The following is a 17957-nucleotide window of genomic DNA, read 5'->3' as shown; positions in this document are numbered from 1 at the left end:
TTTTGCTTGCAGAATTAGGAGAATTATTGTGAATGGGAAGAACTCTTTGAACTTTAGATGCCAAGTTATACCTGCCAATTCAGCCAGAAACAATTTTCTAATTTGATGCAAACATTAAAAATCGTATGTGCAATGACAAATACCATGAAGAAATGATTGCTTATTATGTGCTTAACTCAATAATTGTATATGCACTGTCAGTGTATATGAAATGTAGACAGTTGGATATGTCATTACATACGTGTTATTTGTTTTTTCTTAGTGCCTGAAGTACATGGAAAATCTAAGCAAATAGTCAGTTACGTAGCTGATTTTGTAGTTCTGACGTGTGTAGTTGGCAATGAAACCTCCCGTTATTTCTCATCATCTTGGGTCTGGTATACAAAGAATGGAAGTGAACAGGTAAAGTTCTGTTTCATTGATCAAGGAAAATCAATAAACTCAAAAACATACGCTGTATAGTACTTTTCTAGTAAAGTCATTCAAATGCAGTCTAGAAATGGGGTGAACATTGGATGCAGGGGTGTTGGTACATGTGGGCATTCCTTCTCAAATGATGGCAAGCAGAACCAACCATGATCAGGCCTCCCTTCAATCATTTGATCATCCCTTCCTTCTCTCCTGAAAACAAAAATCTCACCTTGGGGAAAGAAGAAAGGGTTAGCAGGCAATAAGCGTCTTCCTGTGTGTGTGTGTGTGTGTGTGTGTGTGTGCGCATATGCGTTTGTTAAAATTATCCCACCCTTCCTCCCAAAAGCTACCCGGGTGACAAAACACTGAAAGCATCCTAAAAACAGAAAAACTGAACCATTTCAGCACAGATGCAATTTGCGATACAGGTGTCTACTTAAAAGGCTTGTTGAAAGCAGGTCTTCAATAGGCAACAGAAAGACAATAGAGATGGTGCCTGGCTAATATTTAAGGGGAGTGAATTCCAAACGGTAGGTGCAGCAACACTAGGCCCAATTCCTATGTCATGCAGAATGGGCTTTGTGGTGAGATCGTATCTGCAGGAGGCCCTCACCTGCAGAGCTCAGTGATTGACTGGGTATATAAGGGGTGAGATGATCTTTCAGCTATCCTGGTCCCTAGCTGTATTGTTGAAGGCCCTATCTGGCACTTCTCCAGCTGGAAATGACCTGATCGTTCTACCCCAGAAAGGGTGGGTGGGTGATGGTGCTTGTATTCTAACCATTACTCCCTGCTGGAAAAGGCATTCAGAGATCATCATTTCCAGCTGGATGAAAGGTAAAATGGGCTTCTCTTCTTGTCACTGGAGCCCTCCTCCACTTGATAGCCATCTGTACTTCCTAATACTGAGGCATTTCCCATGGGGCAAGAAGAGGAGTTAGCAGGTGGGAAGGGCAAGTGTGTGCATTGAAAAAATAACCCAGAATCACTAGCCGGTGCAACTGCTTGGAAGCAGGAGGTTTGCTGTGATTGGCTGTTGGTATGTGCTCCCAAATTCACATAAGCTCTCTTGAGGTATTACAGCCTAAGGTAAACCAATATTTGAGGAGGAGCAGTAGGGGGTGAGCATTTCCTCCATTCCCACAGCCTGGCTGTTGTTCTTGCCACGCTCCAACATTCAGAGCACAACTGTCCAAAGCAGGGGGGCTCCTATACTTATGGAAGCCCCCCTCCCAACATATTAAGTTGACTACAATTGTAATATCTGAGGAATTAAGGTATGTCATAGGGAGAGATGCATGAGGCATTCTTTACCCAGTGGTGGTTTTTAGCTTCTATCAGAGGTAAGGTGCCAGGCTCCCCATTTTTCTATGAACCTATGCTGTTTATGACCTGTGTGTAATTATTAGACTGAGTGCCCCCCATATTGTGGCAAAATCCCACTCTGTGGGTACATTCACACCTAACCTTAAATCATTTGTAAATCACATTTGCTTACTGTTTTGGTTTATTAAAGAGCCTTGGGCACTGTAAGTTTGAGACGGCTTAGCTTTTTTTTCATCTTAAGAAGCCACTACCACCACTACAAGTCTCTAACCCCAAGATTTAAGTTTGTGGTGTGCTGTTGTTATTTATTAAATTTATATCCTGCCCTTCCTCCCAGAAAGGAGCCCAGGGCAGCAAACAAAAACACTAAAAGCACTCAGTTGTAATCAACTTGAAGGCACATAACAATGACTTACGGCAACCCTATGAATCGGCGACCTCCAGTAGCATCTGTGGTAAACCACCCTGTTCAGATCTTGTAAGTTCAGGTCTGTGGCTTCCTTTATGGAATCGATCCATCTCTTGTTTGTTCTTCCTCTTTTTCTACTCCCTTCTGTTTTTCCCAGCGTTACTGTCTTTTCTAGTGAATCATGTCTTCCCATTATGTGTCCAAAGTATGATAACCTCAGTTTCATCATTTTAGCTTCTAGTGATAGTTCTGGTTTAATTTGTTCTAACACCCAATTATTATTATTATTGCAGTCCATGGTATGCACAAAGCTTTCCTCCAACACTACATTTCAAATGAGTTGATTCTTCTCTTATCCACTTTTTTCACTGTCCAGCTTTCATATCCACACCTAGAGATTAGGAATACCATGGTCTGAATGATCCTGACTTTGGTGTTCAGTGATACATCTTTGCATTTGAGGACCTTTTCTAGTTATCTCATAGCTGCCTTCCTCAGTCTTGGCCTTCTTCTAATTTCTTGACTATTGTCTCTATTGTGGTTAATGACTGTGCCAAGGTATTGATAATCCTTGACAAATTCAATGTCCTCATTGTCCATAGGGTTTTCATGGTAAGAGGTATTCAGAGGTGGTTTACCATTGCCTTCCTCTGAGTTAGTCTGGTGTCTCAGCTTTGACCACTTGCTTTGGGTGCCCCTGCTAGGAGTCTAGCCTCTTGGTCTCTAGACTCCTGACAGCATTGCTCTCAGGGTCTTCTTCGACACTCTCAACCCCCCTCATCATGTTAAGGTGTGTATCTTAGAGAATATACAGCATATAGACTAAACAAATAGGGTGAAAAAATACATCCCTTTCCGACTGGGAACCAATCGGTTTCTTCATATAGCCTCTTGTCAAGAGTATAGGCTGTGTATCAGGACAATCAGATGCTGTGGCACCCCCATTTCTTTTAAAGCATTCCATAGTTTTTCATGAGCTACACAGTCAAAGGCTTTACTGTAATCTATAAAGCACAGGGTGATTTTCTTCTGAAATTCCTTGGTCCGTTCCATTATCCAACATATATTTGCAATATAATCTCTGGTACCTCTTCCTTTTCTAAATCCAGCTTGGACATTGGCATTTCTTGCTCCATATATAGTAAGAGCCTTTGTTGTAGAATCTTGAGCATATTAAGGCAATAGTTCGATAATTACTGCATTCCCTGGGATCCCCTTTCTTTGGAATTGGGATATATATTGAATGCTTCCAGTCTGTGGGCCATTGTTTAGTTTTCCATATTTCTTGACAAATGTTTGTCAACGTTTGGACTGATTCAGTCTCAGTAGCTTGTAGCAACTCTATTGGTATGCCATCTGTTCCTGGTGATTTGTTTCTTCCAAGTATTTTACGAGCAGCTTTCACCTCACATTCTAAAATTTCTGGTTCTTCATCATCCGGTTCTTCCTTGAATGAATCTGTCATCCTTGCATCTCTTTCATAGAGTTCTTCAGTGTATTGCTTCCATCTTCCTTTTATTTCATCTCAGTCAGTCAGTGTGTTCCCCTGTTGATTATTCAACATCCCTACTCTTGGTTTAAATTTCCCTTTCATTTCTCTAATCTTTTTGAAGAGGGCTCTTGTTCTACCCTTTTTGTTGTCCTCTTTTATTTCTATACAGTAACGATTGTAATAGTTGTCTTTGTCCCTAGGTACTAGTTGCTGTAGTGTTACATTTAGGGTTCTGACCATGTTTCTATCTCCTTTGCTTTTGCTTTCTTTCTCTCTTTAACCATTTTTAGAGTTTCTTCAGTCATCCATTGAGGTCTTTCTCTCTTTTTAACAAGAGGTATTGCCTTTTTGCATTCTTCCCTGATAACGTCTCTGACTTCACTCCATAGTTCCTCTGGTTCTCTATCAACTAAGTTTAAAGCCTTAAATCTGTTCCTTATTTGATCTTTATATTCTTCTGGGATGTTATTTAAATTGTATTTTGGCATTATGATTGCTTTGTTCTTTCTCTGATTTCTCTGTTCTTTCTCTGATTTTCAGTATTGCCAGTTCATGATTTGTACCACAGTCTGCTCTTGGTCTTGTTTTCGCAGAAAGAATGGGATTTCTCATCTTCTCCTACCAATTATATAATCAATTTGATTCCTGTATTGACCATTTGGTGATGTCCACGTGTACAGTCATCTTTTCGGTTGTTCAAAAAATGTGTTTGCAAGAAACAAATTATTGGCATCACAGAATTCAGTGTCTTTCTCCTGCTTCATTTCTATCGCCTAAGCTCCATTTCCCCACAATTTCTAGTTCTTCTCTGTTCTCTGCTTTTGCATTCCAGTCCCCCATAATTATCAGAAGATCTTGTTTTGGTGTGTGATCATTTCTTCCTGTACTTCTGCATAAAATCTCTCCAATTCCTCCTCTCCTGTGTTTGCCATTGGAGCGTCGACATAGGTTTCCCATTTAATCTCATTGATATCACTCGCTCAGACCTTGCGTTATAGCTCCTAATTGCTTTTGCTACATCACTTCTCACTATTAAACAACCCCATTTCTTCTTAATTTATCATTTCCTGCATAAAATATTTTGTAGTTGCCTGATTGAAAGTGCCCCATACTCGTCCATTTTAATTCACTTATGCCAAGTATTGTAATGTTGATGTGTTCCATTTCTTGCTTGACAACTTATAACTTTCCCTGGTTCATGCTTCTCACATTCCATGTTCCTTTTGTGTACGTCGTACGACTCCGGACTCTCCTTTCACATCTGTGCGCATCAGCCTCTGGGCTTCCTTTCGGCTTTGACCCAACTTTGTCATTAGTCACAGCGCTACTCGTACTTGTCCTTTGTTCTTCCCCAGTAGCTCATTGAGTGCCTTCTGACCTGGGGGGGGTCTCATCTTCCAGCACTATCTCGTGTTGCATTTTGGATACTCTGTTCATATTTTAATGGTAAAAGGTATTCAGAGGCGGTTTACCATTGCCTTCCTCTGAGTTTGGATGCATCTTAGTCTGGTGTCTCAGCTTTGACCATTCTGCCTTGGGTGCCCCTGCTAGGAATCTAGTCTCTTGGTCTAGACTCCTGATGGCATTACTCTCAGCTTCTTCGACACTCTCAAACCCCTTCACCACGTTAAGGTCCTAAAGGAGGGGTGGGGAAAGCACTCTAAAACATCTTAAAAACAAAAGACTTTAAGATATATTAAAACAAAACATCTTTTTTTAAAAAAAAACCTTTAAAAACATCTTAGAGTAATTCCAACACAGATGCAGACTGGGATCAGGTCTCTACTTAAAAGGCTTGTTGAAAGAACTGTGGGCTAGATGTAGATTGTGGCCAAGGAGAATATAAGCTTACATTCAGACACTTGGCTGTTGATGAAGTATTTGTTAATTGCTCACCATTTTCTTTTTCCTTCTGCATTTCCATTACGTATTTAATTTTCCTGTCAGGGTGTTTCATTTCATTCCCTCATATAAATTTCTACATTTATCAATTTCCAGTGATGCACAATTCATTGCTAGTGTGGTGTAATGGTTAGAGTGTTGGACTAGGACCTGAATCTCCACTCAGCCATGAAGCTCACTGGGTGACCTTGGGCCAGTCACTCCTCAGCTTAATTTACCTCATAGGGTTGTTGTGGGGATTAAATGAGGATGGGGAGAACCATGTGTGCCACCTTGAGCTCCTTGGAGAAAAGATGGGATATAACAGCAATAAGTATTAATTATATAATATTTAACAGCAATTAGTGGCAGTAGTAGTAATACATTTATAACAACCTACTAAAGCTTTTGAACTTGTTTGTTTTGCTTTTTTTTTTGCATCAGGTTGCTATTAATGCTACTCTTATGTCAGAGAAGTACAGCATTGTCCAAGAATATTACAACACATCACTGAAGATCTTGGATCTCTTGGAAGAAGATACTAGTGTTTATATGTGTGAAGCCATATTTCCACTAGGGGAAAGCAGCGGGGAAGTGTCTCTCAAAGTCCTCACCTATATAACACCCCTCAAACCATTTCTTGCAATCGTTGCTGAAGTCATCGTTTTTGTAGCTATTATTTTTATCTATGAAGCATGCTCCAAAAAGAAAGAAACTCCTGACGGTAAGATATGGAAGGGATAATGTGTTCTTTTTTTCATTACTTTTTGTGATGCGTTCTCTCCTAGGTTGCCATGGCTTCTCCCTCCCCCTCCCAATCCAGTCAGGCCCAGGAACTGTAGTTTAGTGCAGGTGCAAAGTTTTTTTTTGCTACAAATCTTACACTGTACAACTACGTTTTCCAGGGGTCTCTATGATTCTGAGGGAAAACCCAGACTACCCCAGCCTGGTTTCATCCAGAGGTTGGTGGACTATAGCTTTTATTACCTCTGACCACTGGTCATGCTGAGTGGAACTGATGGAAATTACAGTCCAAATATCTGACAGGCATACATTGGGGAAGGCTGGTTTAACCAGTAATAGGTAGCACAGAGATTATCTGGAAGAGAAGAGTTCCACACTTCTACCTCAAGTTGGTTCTTGCAGAGTTTAGGAAAAGTCAGTCAAATAACAAAAAAGGAGCATATCAATGAGTCTGAACAATGGGTTTTTAATGACGAGCATCTTTACATATTCATTTGAAGATAGAAGATATTCACAGGTTTAGGTGAATATTTTTTTTCTCCAAAAATATATTTGGTCAACCTGCTATCTAAGGCAGACTTTTTGGTTTCTTCAAAACAGTAGCTTCTGCAAAAACAGCTAGAATAATCTTCTCTGTAGCAGGTAGTATCCTCTGCCAAAGTAAATGTTGACAACAGTACAATCACTGACAAATTCCAAATTCAGCATTTGGTAAGCCTAATCTGATGGGCAAACAAGGAACATCTGGCTTTAAACTGACTCAGTACAGCTAGGGTCAGCCTTTCATTTGAGCTATAACATCAGTTCACGGCAAAATGATATAAATCCAAATCCACACTCCAACTGGTGACATTGTGATTTTCATTAGGGTCTAATAAAAGTGCAAAGTAGTGAAGTAGGTTTCTCAGGACGCTTCCTTATGTCTGATGATACTTTTTTTTTAAAAGGGCGAGTGGTGTTGTTCGAAATCCCGGTTTTTAGTATGTTACAGTGTTAGGCTGCAGTCCTATATATACGCATTTGGGAATAAGCCCGTTGCAGTCAGTGGAATTTGACTCCAAACAGATGTACTTCAGAGTGGGCTGTGTGGATGGTAATACAGAAAGCTCTTCACAGATTAGTGAGTCCCATTGAGTTCAATGAGACTTACTCCCAGGCTAGGCACATTTAGGATCGCAATACATAAATCTTATTAGGTAAGAGCAGGGACAGGGAATCTGTGGCCCTTCAGAAGTTGTTGGACTCTGACTCTCATTATCCCCGACCATTGGCCATGTTGGCTGAGCTGATGGGAGATGGCATCCAACAACTTCTGGAAGGCACAGGTTCCAGATGTTAGACTGTGCCCTGTGTACACAGGTTGCCAAGATAACCAAGATAAAATTGGTAATGGCAGTGGCTGCCTTCCCTTTACAAACTAAAAACTGTCTCGAGCATTAATTGCAACTTGGAGATCTGTGGGAAGGTAGAGAAGGAATCGGAAATGTGGTGGCCTTTAAATTTGCAAGATTGGAGATTAATTTTAGATGGGCTGCTATGGCACAGGTGGCTAACCTATGGCCTCTCAGAAGTTGTTGAACTACAGCACCCATCATCTCTGACGATGGATCATGCCAGCTGGGGCTGATGGGAGTTGAAGTCCAACAACATCTAGAGGGCTGTGGTTGGCCATCCCTGCACTGGGGAAAGAACTGACATAAGCCAAACTAGGTGGTATTGTCTAGAGCTTAGAGGACATGTTTTCCTTCTTTAGACAAGTCATAGCATTATGTAGAAAAATATCTTCTTCCAGTTAGAGGATTCACCTTCTGAATACCTAAACTGGGTATTTTCCAAAGTAGACAAAAGAATTATCACTTGGAACTTACCAGAAGGTTTGCTGTGTCTCTCAACTGTGTCTCCAGCTGCCACCCTTCTCTTATGTCAATGGGAGCCATTTAGAACTGGCCTGATTTAACATGACACAGCTGTTCTTATGTTCCCATTAATGCAGTTATTTATACATTAGATAAAACACAATAATCATTGGATTTTCTTTGTCTCACAGAAGTTGAAAAAGAATTTGATCAAGAAGAAACACTGTAAGTAACCACTTCATTCTGCATTTTTAGATAAAGCATTATAATGTTTAAATAGTATGTGGTGAAAACCAGCTCCACTAAAAGCCACCCATCTTTGGCCATTGAGGTCAGTAGGTGTTGGATTGCAACCATTAACAGTGTCTAATCATTTTCAAGGGAGAAAAACAACCTCTGTTCTTTATAGATGGCAATTAGTACCTAAATGTAGGAATTCCAAATTTAGCTGTGTGTTTTTATGACAGTGGCTATCAAATTGCTAGGCAGAAAATGCAGGACCATAATAATTATATTATCCTTTTCTGCTACAAAAATGCTGCTTACTCCCAAGTAAATACATAAGAGCTCTGCTAAATCAAGCCAAAGGCCCATCTAGTCCAGCATTCTGTTCTCACAGTGGCCAACCCTTGGGAAGCCCACAAACCAGAAAAGTGCAACGGCACTCTCCCTATGTGCAGTTCCCAGCAACTGGTATTCAAAGGCATCCTGCCTCCAGCAGGCATAGGAAGGTGCCCAGGTCAGATTACTTGTTCATCCCCTGCAAAGTGTGTGCTCTGCTGCTGAGCTATGATCCTTTTCCAGACAAGTAGTTATTACAACACAGTGTTAATATACAGAATTAACTGCAGTCTCACACTCTCTAATAGCCATGTTGCAAAAGGAAAAACAAATGTGGAGGGGAAAGCATGGGAGCGGATGTACTTTCACAGGCTGAGAGATGGGACCAGGTTGGTCTCCCCTTTGCCATGATGTTCTTCCTGGGCACCCTACTTGTCTCTGGTTGCTAGCCAAGATGGCCCACATGAGAGTGAACAAAAGAAAAGCCTTACCCAGAGATGACTGCTCCAAACATATGTAAAGTTATTATTTGTAATGTCCAAAGGGGCAAATATAAAGAAGTTTCTTTTGTACAGGAGAACGGAAGACACCAATGGAGTGGAAAATAGTACCACCAGACACAGAAAAGTTTAAGATCTTCGTGGAAGGGCGGTAAGTTCAAAGTGAATGTGAGGGAATTTTGGGAGTACTGTAAAGAAATGGAGAAGCAAATCAGGGCCGCCTGTTTTCATTGCAGTTTCAAAATGTGCAACTCCACCCAGCCCCATTGAAATGAGTAGAAAATGCTTTGAAAAGGAAAAGAGGACAAGTTGATACCCTGTGATGGCAAATATTACTTATAGGATGTTCTGTAAACAAGAAGTTATTCTGACAAGACAAGGATATTTTAGGAGATGTCACCATGAGATTCAGGCTGGTTACCATTTGCAGTTCAACAGAGAAACTTTGCAGTGGGGCAAAGATAGGAAGGCAAAGCTCGTTCTTCCAACCTTTATAATCATATATCCAAAAAATGAGAGAAAGTAGGAGGGTGTCTTCTTGCTCCATCCTTCCTGTAATAGAAGAAAGTTACCTTCTGTCCAGCTAGATGATGTCATCAAGATGGGACAGCTTGAGTGGAGTCAGGCTTAATACAGCACGTCAACAGGTCAGACCTGTCTCAGTTCTCTTAATAATATATGGTGTCAGATGCATTGGTATAGCTGGGGCTGGACCTTTGGTGTCCAGGGTCTTACAGCCCAGCCCCCCAATGTACACCCACAGAGAGTGGCAGATAATGGGTGGGGCAATGGAAAACAGGCCTGGTGTCAACACCTGGCCTGGAGTGGATATGCCAGGGCCCATTAGGGCTGACACAGGTGACCATACTTCTTGAAAATATTTTATAGTTGGGGCAGCTGGCTGGGCATGCATAAAGAGATCATCATTTGATAATTATATTATCCTTTTCTGCTACAAAAATGCTGCTTACTCCCAAGTAAATACATTTAAGGCAGCAGAAACCCCCATTTTATTCCTATGGTATTCTGATTTAAAAAAAAAAAAAGTGAGTATAAAACATGACACACACACGTCAGAATATTATTATTTTTTCTTTTTAAAATCAAGGCTGGCAAACTGTTTCTCAAGTTGTGCAGGTTTATCGTACTATAACTCACCAAATGTTTTGGCAGGGATACCTTGACTATAGAATCTGGGCTCTTGAAACCTAGGACTTCTAAGAAGTGATGGGCATTAATCGGTAAATTAGGATGCTATTTTTGGATCGATGGGTACTGCTAAATGCATTCATGTGTGTTTTGTTTTATTTAGATGAAGGAAATGTATGGCAATCAGACACATCAGAAAAACTTCAGAGAGATTCAAACCATGGAATCATAGCTACTTGGCTTCTGATTATGGCCTTTTAGATGTGTGTATAAAATAATACTGCTTTAAAATGCCTTTTTAGTAATGAATGTATTAAAAGATTCTGTTACACATGCCGTCGTACAAGTATGGACTGGACCCATGTGGATGTATGTTTTCTTTTGGTTATACCAATTTGAGCCTTTTGGCTACAGTTAGCAATAACCTAACCTTAACTTTTAGCTGTGAGTCTTGCTTTATTTTGGTATATGAAGCCCAGCACTAATTGTAGAATTTACTCCAGCCTCCATCGATTCTGTTAAGCTAGGAAAGCAGTGCAGCATCAGACTAATCCATACCAGCCATGGAGCAAAAGATAGAACAGGTTCACCATTCACACTGAGAATTATAATAGTATATTAGCTCTTCAGCCCGTCTGATAGCCATATTCCACTGAGAAAAGTTTGTGTGGGTCAAGTACTGCTCTTAGAATGGCAAGAATCCCCCCTCCCTTTTTTTAAAAAACAAACCAAATTACTTGTTATCATGTTTGGAGAAATCATTTATGTTAGGATAGTAATTGATAGTAATTAAAGGTCCCTGGCTTTTAGAATTTTCAGTTGTGATCTTTTAACCAATTGTAATATGTACTTTCAAATATTTGCATTGTAGTAATTCCAGGGTCCTTGACAGGTCTGGCTGGCTAGAGAAGTATTGTTTACTGACTGTGAACAAGGAGCTGGCCAGCCAAACAGTAAGCCCTGGTAATTATAGTACATTATTAGTTTACGACTTCATTAAAGAGCTGAACAAGTATCACTCTGTTTAAAAAAAGAATAGTCAAAATACTTCTAATATTTTAAACAAAATCACCATTCTGATGCATAGTTGAAGAACTCTGAACCTTGAAATTAATCTTTGCCTGATTTGTTGTAAATGCCGCCACTGAAACTGATGCAGACATTGTATTTGTCACATATTGTCTGTCTTTTAATGCTCACAAGGTTTTTGTAAAGCTGTTCTATTATTTTTAAAACCCACTTCTTTCCTAAACCTGAGCAAATAAAAGACAGCCTCTGCCAAATAATGTTCAAGGTGCTCAAACTTGCACAAACACTTGACACAATCAAGCCATAATTGTACATTCTTGAGACTTTAGTCTCCTTCACTTGTGAATCTTATGAAAGGAAGCATAACGGGAGTTCCAGAAGTGGAGTTGTGCAGGTGGCCCCACCCCACAGCATTAGACATGCTTCTGACCACTTCCGGGCTTCCACATGTTGGCATGGGCTATCAGTATTGAGAGAGCCTATGCACAAAGAGCAGCTGCTTATGCATACGCTTTTCTCAATGTATAGAATCTTTGCAAATGATGCGACATCTACAGGTGGAGGCAGTAACTGTGCCATCTTTGAACATTCAAGTTATCCAAAACCTTCCATTCTAACATGTTGCCCAGTGTTATGCAATTGTTCTAGACTTCGTAGAAGCCTGGGTATATATGGATGCTTCTGGGAAGGGAAACCAACAGATGTGAGGGGCTCCTTGTCTATACCTGTACAATTGCAATATATATCGAGCTTCAGGTCTTCCAGATCCTGCAGAGATCAAGTTGGAGGACAATATTTTCTCATTCTAAATATTGCTAAAGATGTATCAATGTCTTAAAATCTACTTGTATTATGAAATGCAAAGGATGTCATCTTGTTTTCATGAGCTTTAAGGAACAAATGGGAAGTAAGCTCTGTAGAATTCAAGATATTTATTGATGCCTTAAAACACATATGTGATACAAAGATTATTAAACATCTTTGCAATTTCTGTACATCAAATTTGTATGTATGTGTGTGAGAGAGAGAAAGAAAATGATTACACCATGCTGTTTTTAAAAGGGATGAGTTCTCATGCATGTTTAACAAATGTCATAGAATCAGAAAATTATTCTGACAACATAATGGCATTTTAGTGCAGAAGAATAAATCTTATATATACTTACCTAGGAGTAAGTCCCATTGAGCTCACTTCTGAGTAGGTTTCTAAAAGATTGCACTGATCATTTCCTAACAAAGTAAGCAAAGCTGTAAAAATGAGTTGGGCAATTGGCCTATAAAAAGATAAGAGTAACTCTTAATACTGTCTGAAATTCTGAGAGATTGTATAAAAACCATCTAGCTAGGATTATGCCAGTCCAGCTAAGAGCAGGCTGATGTAAGTGGTATGAGATAGGTGTACATGTGGAACGTGAACAGAAAATGTACAACAAACAGTGCAACACATGGCCCTTCCCCTATTCCTCCTGCTCCCTATATCTTATAATTAAACCAAAGTATATTTAAGTTATATACTACCCCAGTATACCATTTCTCTATTTTCTCCCCTGCCCCTTTTCTGTTGTAGGAATGGGAACCCATTCCTTATAAAAATCCCATGTCCATAGATGATGCTTTGTAAGCTGACATCATCCAGCTGCCATTGTTGTGGATACCCAACCTTGGTAGAAAGTTAGCAAAGCATTGGAGTCTCTCTTCCTCCCTCCCTCCTGCCAAAGATGTGATTGACATGATTGTTGAGCCTTTTTAACAGGGCTACATGGGTACATTGGCATCAAGGCCAAAAATTACTGGGTTTTGTGCCTGAGATGGCACATAGGTGTAAACAAGTCCCCAAACCATCAGTTTCTTGTCTTTACCAAATCAATGTTGATGACTGATAAGGAAAAGTTATAATTACAAGCGTATTTAAAACAATTTGCTGTTCATAGTAACATTTTGAATAAACTGCATAATGTTGCTGTATTTGGAGAAACACCATTTGATTTAAATGTCAACTGCATGAAACGTAAGAAAAGGACAAGTATGCTTTTGTTGATAGCGATGGTGGAAATTGCTATTTTGGCCTTTAAGAGGGATATGAAGTCTACAAGCCGGAGCAAACAAGAAAAGAATAACATTTTGTTTGCAATCCATGCTGGATAAGGTAGCTGCTGATTGTGATGTCAGCAGGAGAAAATATTCCCATCAGACCGGTTTTTAATAAAACAGAAGGAAATTGGTTTAATGATTTTAGGTGAATTTGCAGTAGTTGAAAATGTAAGTAAAAAGAAATAAACAGCTGAAGATGTGAACCAAATAAATGGATAAAGCCCCAAACATGGATTTATTCAGATTTCCTTTATAAAAATAATTGTTGCTGCAGCTTCTCAATCCTGTTCATGGAGGGACCATCAAAAGTGCCATTTCTTTTACAAAGGATAAAATCAAAAACATACTGTAGATTATGTTGACCAGAATGTATAAGAAGGTCTTTTATTTATATTCCATATTTCTGCTTGTATATAGTTATATTAATGTATGGTATATAAATATCCCAAATAAAAATCTCCCCATGGAACTGAAGGCAGCAGAGATAACTGAGTTCCTAAGCAGCTATCTGTGCTGTTCCATATACTTAAGACTTGTTTAGCCTTGGCAAGATTGCTGTGTTGTGGCTTCAGACCATTTCTGATGTTCAAGTAGGGTGCGTGAATGTTCTACTTTACTGAGGACAGTCCTTTATTTGAGGAGTTGTTTGTCTGAAGGACTGTCCTCTCCAATTCCAGTTTGAAGATAAAAAACAGTTTAAAGAGACTTTATCTAGTTTTGTCCAGTTTAAGGACGAACCATGAGTAGCAGAGGCCTTGATGCTGCCCATCAACCTGGACAGCAGACTGAGCAAGCATACAGACCACATTTCAGTCTTCACCACAATGGTGAGATGTGTTGTATTCCCATTTACATTACAGGATTTTTTATAAATTTGCATCTATACAAATTAGCATATGCAACTTTTATGCAAAACTTTGCCCTCTTTCGATTTCTTCTGGTAATTTTTGTTCTCTCTTCTAGTGATGCTTAAATGACCACCCCTGTATTTAGGAAGTATGTGCCATTACTTATGGAGTCAAAATGGTATCAACCAGACTTAAGAAGGAGGAATCGGTCTACTGAAGTACAAAACATATTTTTTCAAAAAAACAGCCCCCCAAATCCTAAGAGGAGGACCCCCAAAATAGCCCAGTGAGGACTGAGCATGCTGGGTGGCCCCAGAATGCTGACTGGCTTGGCCGTGCAGAAATGGGGGGGGGAAACCAGGTATCATGGCAGAGTGAACAGAAGCACTCAATACTGCAAAATTTTGTTGCAGCTCTGTGTGTGAGATCTAATCCTAAAGTGCCAAAGTTCATCTATAATGATGGAATATAAAACAAGCTATAAAATAAACCTGAATCTCCTGCAGATTTAAGAAGTGGCTTTTGAAGTATAATTCTACCTTTCTGTAGCTTTGAGCTTTCTTTGTGTCTTGGGAGCTTTAGCTGCAAGGATAGAAATATCACTCGGTATTCTTCCAGAATGGCTGGGTTGGGGCTACTAGGTAAGCCTCTGCTTTCTCTCGAGTGTGATAAAAGGCAAAGAAAATGGGTAAGCCAAACTAAATTGCTGAAACAACTGTGTTAAGTGAGAGGGAATGCCATTAAATGGTGTCTCGGGTTTTTCAAAATGAAAGCAGGCCATTTCAATAGTCCACAGTTTTTCAAATGGGCCATTACAATGGGGCTTTTCATGCATCTGCCATTGCATGCCATTGGCATCAACATGAAACCCATCAGAGTCAGGACCCTGTTTCTGGCTCTTAGCCCAAGACTTCCTGGGGAAAAGATGCTGAGGGAAGAACGGTGCCTCCCAGACTCTGGGATTCCTGGGAGCCCCATCGCCAATGCTGTCGGCAACGTAGCAGTGGCAACAAAAAACGGGTGGGATGCTTTCATCAAATGTCTTGGGGGGGGAATTGGTTCAGCTCTATGTTACGGGAAGGGCCATAGCTCAGTATACAGAAGGTTCCAAGTGCAATCCCAGCATCTCCAGGTACGGCTGAGAGAGACGCCCATGGAGAGTTGCTGCAAGTCAGTGTAGGCAATACTGAACTAGATGAGCCAATGGTCTGACTCAGGATAAAGCCGCTTCCTTTGTTCCTCTATATTGTTCTGTAACGTACTGTGACATGAATAACCAGATTGCATTACTTTAATCCAAAAGGGGAGGGTGGGTTGAAAGGAGAACTGAAGGGCAGCGCTGGCCCTACCATGAGCCACGTGAAGCCATGTGGCTCAGGTGGCAAATTGAAAGGGGGGAGGATGTTGCCCCTCCCCATCTGCTGCCCCCACAACTGTGGCTGCTCCCTCTTGCTGGTTGCTGCCACTGCTGTCCCTCCCGTCCCTCTCTCCTGCCTCCTAACCTTGACCCCTTCCTCGGAGAATGGCACTGAGCTTGTCGTGTTTCCTACCGGTAATGCAGTGGCAAGAACAAGGTAAGCTAGTGTAACAGGAAGTGAGGTGGTCTGCCTGCCTGCCTGCCTCAGGTGGCACAGTGTGTTGCAGTCGCCCTGCCAAAGGTGGGTGAACCTTCCCTGTGCTTTGCTGGGTTCATGAAGGGAAGGGGACATGATCAGAAGACTGGAAACAAGGCCCTGTGAGCAGTGACTGAAAGAAATGGCCATGTTTAGCCTTGAGAAGAGAAGACGGGGGGAATATGACAGCATTCTTCAAACACTTGAAAGGTTGCCACACAGGAGGGTCAGGATCTCTCAATCGTCTCAGAGTGCAGGACAGAATAATGGACTCAAGTTGCAGGCAGGGGTGTAGTCATCCGGGGTCTTGGGGTCTTAGTCCCCTTACTTCTTTGGAAGCAGGATCCCAGCAAGGTCCCTATATCGCCAGCATCCTACGAGCCAATCGGCATAAAATGGGAGTGTGCTAGCCATTGAGAAGAGTCTTCTAACATGTTTCCTTGTCCTTTCCTGCTGACTGCAGCCAATCGGAGTGAAAAGAAGTGAGTCAGCCACTGAGAAAACTCTTCTCAGTAACTAACACTCTCTTTTGTGCTTATTGGCTCCTAGGAACATCTGTTGTGGGAGCAGGCATTAACAAGGATCTCATTCTCAACCCAGCAGCAAAAAAGGGGGATATGGCTGTGACTATCATAAAGGGTCCCTGCACTTGTGAAATTGCCACTACACTACTGGTTGCAGGAAGCCAGATTCCAACTGAACATCAGGAAAAATGTCCTCCTTACAGCAATGGTACCAATGATCTAGGGAGGTGATGGGCTCTCCAGCACTGGGGGCATTCAAGAAGCAGTTGGATAGCCACCAGTCAGGTATGCTTTAAGCTAGATTCCTGCACTGAGCAGGGGGTTGGACTTAGTGGCCTTTTAGGCCCCTTCCAACTCAACTAGTTTTCCTCCCACTGGTTTTGTGGGAGAGAAATTACATCAGCTCTGGGTTTGGCATAGTATATAGGGACAAGCTTGGGGAAGGACTTTGGATCCTTCATATGCACTCCCCCTCAAGCATCCCCTCAGGACTCCTCTTTGCTGAAAGACATTGGTGGGGCAGCAGTTTGGAGAGGGCAAAATGACAGATCCGATGGCCCTCCCAGGGACCCCAGGATTGCAGACTTAACCAGTGTGTCTCATTATGTAAGTTAGCAAAGAGATTCATGGATCAAGACAAAATTTTAAAAAGCCACTTGTCCTCTTCATAATAACGGGGGGGGGGGGAAGAGGTTTGCTCAGTTTCACAGCTACTAGAGAGGTCTACTGCATGTGAAATAAATTCCCTTTGGCATTTCTAATGTAAAGCACTATGTGTACCTTATTTTTTTATTTGGGTGTAGTATACCAGCTTGCCATTAATTTAGAAGTGTTTTCTCTTTGATCAGTGAATGATGCAATATCATGACTTACATTCAGGGACATATCTGAGAAGACAAAGTGAATGACTGTCAAGGTCTAGTCTTCAACCTACTATACCAGCGGTGGGGCATCCAAATGTTGTTGGACTACAGCTCCCATCATCTCTGACCATTGGCCATGCTGGTTGGGGCTGGTGGGCACTGGAGTCCAGCAATATCTGGAGGGTGACAGGTCCTGTCCTATGTAAATCTATTTATTTTTACAATGGAAGTTTAGGAGATTGCTTAAAACAATATTATTTTTATTTAGTTGCATTTCTAAACCGCCCTATAGCTAGCAGCTCCCAGGGCGGTGTACAACATGATAAAACCACAATATTTAAAATACAGCAAGTGTGTATTGCGCAAACAATATAAAACATTATATAAACAAAGTAAAAGAAAACTAGAAATAAAATAAGTAAGATTAAAAGCATAAAATACATTAAAATGCCTGGGTGAAGAGGTGGGTTTTTACCTGGCGCAGGAAAGATGACAGGGAAGGCGCCAGGCGTATCTCATCTGGGAGGGCATTCCATAATTCGGGGGCCACCACCGAAAAGGCCCTAGATCTTGTTACTGTTCTCCGGGCCTCTGTATGGGTTGGGACCCAGAGAAGGGCCTTAGATGTCGAGCGGAGTGAACGGGTAGGAACATAGCGAG

The 17957-nt window shown here is 41.1% G+C and overlaps 1 protein-coding gene across 1 annotated transcript in view; it reads left to right on the top strand.

Moving 5' to 3' along the window:
- EMB (embigin) overlaps nt 1-12349 on the top strand; it is a 50177-nt gene extending 37828 nt beyond the window's left edge. Inside the window, exons 6-10 of the mRNA XM_061617577.1 lie at nt 263-402; nt 5964-6243; nt 8311-8344; nt 9256-9331; nt 10493-12349. Of these exons, the coding sequence (XP_061473561.1) occupies nt 263-402; nt 5964-6243; nt 8311-8344; nt 9256-9313 (512 nt within the window). The 3' untranslated portion in view covers nt 9314-9331; nt 10493-12349. The remainder of the gene's footprint in view (nt 1-262; nt 403-5963; nt 6244-8310; nt 8345-9255; nt 9332-10492) is intronic.
- The last annotated feature ends 5608 nt before the right edge of the window (nt 12350-17957 follow it).

The sequence above is a fragment of the Rhineura floridana genome, chromosome 1 (assembly GCF_030035675.1).
Source record: "Rhineura floridana isolate rRhiFlo1 chromosome 1, rRhiFlo1.hap2, whole genome shotgun sequence".
Lineage (NCBI taxonomy): Eukaryota > Metazoa > Chordata > Lepidosauria > Squamata > Rhineuridae > Rhineura > Rhineura floridana.
Note: the sequence above shows the minus strand (reverse complement) of the source record. Positions and strands in the feature narration are given on the sequence as shown.